Source organism: Lutra lutra, chromosome 1 (assembly GCF_902655055.1).
Source record: "Lutra lutra chromosome 1, mLutLut1.2, whole genome shotgun sequence".
NCBI lineage: Eukaryota > Metazoa > Chordata > Mammalia > Carnivora > Mustelidae > Lutra > Lutra lutra.
Window position 1 is genome coordinate 110,975,281 of NC_062278.1, and position 4,829 is coordinate 110,980,109.

Here is a 4,829-nt window from a genome sequence, read left to right on the forward strand (position 1 = left end):
TATCCCCTGCAAAAGACCAGGAATAATCCCCCCAGGGGATGTGGTGACCAGTGGGTGCAGGATACCAGCATGGGACACAGGTTCCCCCAGCTACCTTCCCATGTCTCCATGAGAGCGTGAGCATCAGTGTGAGTGAGAAATGGCTTCTTGTGGCATTCATCCCACCACGGAGCACAGTGTTTTGCCTGGTGTAAAAATAAGAGAAAAATAAAATATCCAAGGCACTTACCGGTGCCTCCAGAATCTAGAACAGAGCTCTGTACTCTGGAATATCTCTGAGAGGCCTGTTCACAAACTGGCAAAACTCTGCTGCCCTCTGTCTTTGAAACAAAGACCTGTTTTGTGCACTCAAACAGCCTGAAATGAAAGTTAGGAAGACAGCTGACGCATTCCAGACCGAGAAAACGAAACTGATGTGTTTTTTGCTTTTTTTTTTTTCCCCTCCCCTCTTCTGGGCTGCTGAGTAAGACCGAAGGACTCACTAGACATGGCTTCCCAGACTCAGGGGAAGAAAGCAGTTTTAGATATTCGGACCTGGGAGCAGACATTTCAAGAGCTGATGCAGCAGGAGAAACCCCGGGCCACATGGACCCTGAAACTGGACAAGAAACTGGAGCCAGAGTACCTCGCCGAGGGCTGGAAGCAGTACCAGCAGAAAGGATTTGGCAGGTGAGTGAGAGCTGACCTCTCAGCAGACCTTCTCTGGCAAAGGAGGTCAGCTTAGCCACGACTGACTGATTCCTTTGAGAGAGCTTTTTAAAGGAACCAGTGTCCCCAGGGTCTCTATTCTTTTGTGGTCACAGCGATCTTTTCATTTTGCTTAGCCATACCAAAGTTTCTTCTTTTGCTAGGTTTCCTCCCTAATTATTCCTAGAAATTCTCAAGGAATGCTTCCGTATTCCATACAGCTGCCCTCCCGTTCTCGCACCACCTCCTGTTCCAGACTGGTCTACCTAGAGACTTCTGCTATATCTGCCCTCAGTCCTGACTTTCCTAGGCTGCAGCAGCCCTATTGGGCCAAGCACCAGCCCGGGACCAGGGTCTTCCTTTAAAGCCCCAAGAATGGAGGAAGCCCACACGATCACTTTGAACGTGACTTTGCTGAAGGCCTGGGGATAATAGAGGGAATGGTGCAGCAAGAAAGATATCTAAAACCCAGTTCCTGGAGTCTGTAAGTAATGCTCCTCCCCTAGGGGCCATCTCCCCCTTTCACCCCCAGAGAACCTGCACACTGCAGAGAGCAGTGTTGAGTGGGGTGTGGGGGTGGCAGTGAGAAATGTTGACCTAGGCAACCAGATCTCCTTTTATGTGGCACACGGGGACCATTGCTGTTCTCTCCACCTCACCTGTTGTCCTTCTTCCCTCTCTGTCCTACCCTGACTCCATCTGTCCTTTGCTCCATCCTTATGGATGATGAACCAAGCCCGCACCTTTTCAGACTTCTGTTCCCTTACCATGATATTCTGCGTGTCTGGCAGGCCCTTTGACCCCTCCCCTGCACTCATCCTTCAAGGACCAACTCAAGTGCCCCCTCCTCCTTAAATCATTCCCTGGTCTTCCTAGGCAGCATAAGCGTCCCTTCTTCTAGATTCCCATAAGATAATGGTTTTACATATATATATTTAAAAACAAGCTGTGTATCCCTTTATGACTCGGTTTCCTTATCTGGACACTGGGCTTAATGATGCCTCCCTCAGAGGGGAGCTTTAAAGATGAAGTGGGCTAACAATGTAGCCCCTCTTACGGTGCCTGCCTTAAAGGGTTTACTGTACACGTTTTCTGAGATCATGTGGAGGACCGAGTTTTGCTGGCAGGAGGCAGAACTACTTTTCCCTCTGAGCCATCCAGAGATGTTTTATTAGTAAAGAGACAAACTTGGGACCACGTAGGTGGAAGCTCAATGGATCACAGGAAAAGGCTTTATGAAAAAAAACACAATCCCTTTCATTCTTATTTGGCAAATTTTTAATATCATATGCACCTTCTCGAATTGGGAGAGATCACAGAGACAGAGACCAGGCCTGCTTCCTTCAGGTCAATGATCACCTGAAGGCACAACAGCCTTCTTCCTTCTGTCTGCAGGTTCCAGTGTTCCTCATGCCGGCGAAATTGGGCTTCTGCTCAAGTGCACATCCTCTGTCACATGCACCTGGAGCCCCGGAAATCCCAGGGCCAGGTGATTATGCGGCTCTTTGCTCAGAGGTGCCAGAAGTGTTCCTGGTCTCGATTTGAGAATCCTGAATTCTCCCCAGAGAGTGCCATGCGGATTCTGAAAAATGTGGTGCGGCGTATTCTGGAGAAATTCTACGGGAATGACTTTAGGAAGTTTCCGGAGCTCCCCATCATCCGGGAGGTGCCTTTAGATGGGTCCCATGACACAAAAAATTGTGAAGCATGCACTCTGGGCTGCTGTTCGTGGAAGTCACAAAACAACATGACAGAACCACCAATATCCCCATCCTCCTATTTGGATATTATGAGTTCCTCGTGTCACATGGGTGACGTGGACAGCAAAAACCAGGAGTGTGGGTCTATCCAGGTCTTTAAGGACCCAGAGCCCAGCCATACCACTGCAGAGATTCAATTACCGGGGGCTGGCATTCAGCCCACATGGGAGACTAGTAAACAGCCCACTCCAATGACAGACAGGGAGGCCCCAGAGGGAAATTCACAATCCACACAGGAGACAGCACCACAGACCCCCTGGAGGACATACTCTGAGGTTTTAAGGTTGGCCCGCCAACAGTCTACACAGCAGTCACGCTCACAAGCCACATGGACCATGTCAACGATGATTGGGTCATACACTCAGACTAGAGGAAGAACAGCCCCCTCTGCACTAGGGTCACACCTACATCTCACACCCAGGACAGCTAGGGGGTTTGTGATCATCAGTAGAACTCAAGCTACCTGGAGACGTTCACACAGATATGCTGTTCCAAACACCGGTCGCATGTACCTTCATTCCATGCAACGAGATACATTCTCTGAACTGGATGTATTTTTCTACCTCTGGATCTGTATTGTTTTGTTCTTTGTCTTTGTAGGCAAAAACTCAGAAGCTGAAGGAGGGAAATAAGTTTGTCTTCTTTTCTTCCATCTTAATTCCATGGTAATCAGTGAACTGGTTGCTATTTTAATATGACACAGAATATACTTTGAGATCTAGCAGGGTCAAGTTTGTAAGAATAAACACTAGTTTCCTAGATCTCCTTAGCAGATAGTCTAAAACATAACCTAGCAGATAATGGACCAATAAAAAATATTTGTTGAATCACTAAAAGCTCTTCACTCATTCATCCACTCATTCACTTCTCTCTCTGTCTCTATCTTCACAAGAACTGAGGGTCATCAGTGTTAACAGAAAGTTATTGTGGTAGGCAGAATAATAGCCCCCCAAAGATATGCATTCCCCACTTCCCAGAACCTGTGCATATGTTACTTTACATGCAAAAAGGATTTTGCCCATGTGATTAATTTAAGGGTTTTGAGATAAGGAGCTTATCCTGCATTATCTGGATGGACGCAATGTAATCACAATGGTCCTCATCTGAGCGAAGCAAGAGTGTCAAAGTGGGAAAAAGGAAATTTAATGATGACAGCAGAGCTTGGAATGATGGCCTCCAAGGACGGAGGAAGTGGCCATGAGCCAAGGAACGCAGACACCTCTAAAAGCTCTTAAAGACAAAGAAACAGATTTTCCTCCAGAGGCTCCAAGAGGACCCAGTCCTGCTGACACATGACCTCAGCCCAATGAGACTGATTTTAGACTTTGGACCTCCAGAACTGTAAGATAATAAATTTGTGTTGTTTTAAGGCCCTAAATTTGTGGTGACTTATTACAGCTAAAATAGGAAAGTTATACAGTTATCAATATCGTCCCAAGGACTGGGCAATTATATTTTAACCAAAAAAGAGAAATTAGAAATACTGATATGCAGATCCCCTCTTATTTGTCTTTCTCCACTACTTAAATCTACCCAAATGCCCCCATACAAGAGACTCCCTTTGATTTGGTGACTCCTGAAGCTATCCTATTCTTTCATTTCTTCCAGCACTGGAGGAGGAAGCGTGCAAGAGCTTGCCAATCCTGAAGTCGTGTGATGCATGGCTGCATAGTTCACTCCCTATCTTCATGTCTGCCAGGCATTTCTACATACCTCTCAAACCACAGTCGCCATGTTTAAAGCCAGGCTCATAAGCATGTCTCACTTCCTGGGCCTAATTTGACTCAGTCACCCAAGCTGATCACCTTAGAGCCATCTTTTAATTTCTTCTCCCTGTCACCTACACTTCCTGTCCCTTTTGTTGTCAAGTTATCCCTTTCTTCCTATCAGCATCTCTCCCCAACCAGTCCAAGAGCTTAAATTATTGAAATAACTAGAAAATTTGCCTTTACCCCATAGGCAATGAGGGGTCATTACTAACCTTTGAGGATATGGGCAATTTGAGTGGAATCACATTTTAAAAATATTATATATTTCTAGGAAAGAATGGAGTAGAGAATAGGAATAGGAGTCTGACTTGGGAAAGCAGAGTGGTAAATAGAGAGTGGTATCTACAGACAATAAAGGTCTTGAAGGAATTTGAAAACAGTGAAATGTCAGCAGGAAACCCAAGGATAAAACTATCTCTTTTTCTCTGACGCTATCTTCTTTTTTCCTTTTAGGCCATTCCCACAAGCATGCTCCTTTTATCACTACCTCTTACCCAAACCACCCCCTGGACTCTCTGTGTTCCTCCTGTTTTCATACATTTTTTGTTCCTTCACAAAGAAAATTGGCCTGGGGACTAGACACTTTATGTCTAGCCTTGTTATGCTGTGGGAT

At 46.0% G+C, this 4,829-nt stretch overlaps 1 protein-coding gene across 1 annotated transcript; it reads left to right on the forward strand.

The window, feature by feature from the left end:
- Positions 1-381: 381 nt before the first annotated feature.
- Positions 382-3,844, forward strand: RTP4 (receptor transporter protein 4). The gene is made up of 2 exons (XM_047732589.1): positions 382-669; positions 2,083-3,844. Exons 1-2 carry the CDS (start codon positions 488-490, stop codon positions 3,077-3,079), a joined length of 1,179 nt encoding a protein of 392 aa, XP_047588545.1. The 5' UTR covers positions 382-487; the 3' UTR covers positions 3,080-3,844.
- Positions 3,845-4,829: the final 985 nt, after the last annotated feature.

Excerpts from the sequence above, each read along its gene's own strand:
- RTP4 (XM_047732589.1), top strand. The coding sequence starts at position 488 with ATGGCTTCCCAGACTCAGGGGAAGAAAGCAGTTTTAGATATTCGGACC. Across the intron at positions 670-2,082 it reads CAGCAGAAAGGATTTGGCAG|GTTCCAGTGTTCCTCATGCC; the intron begins GTGAGTGAGAGC and ends TTCTGTCTGCAG.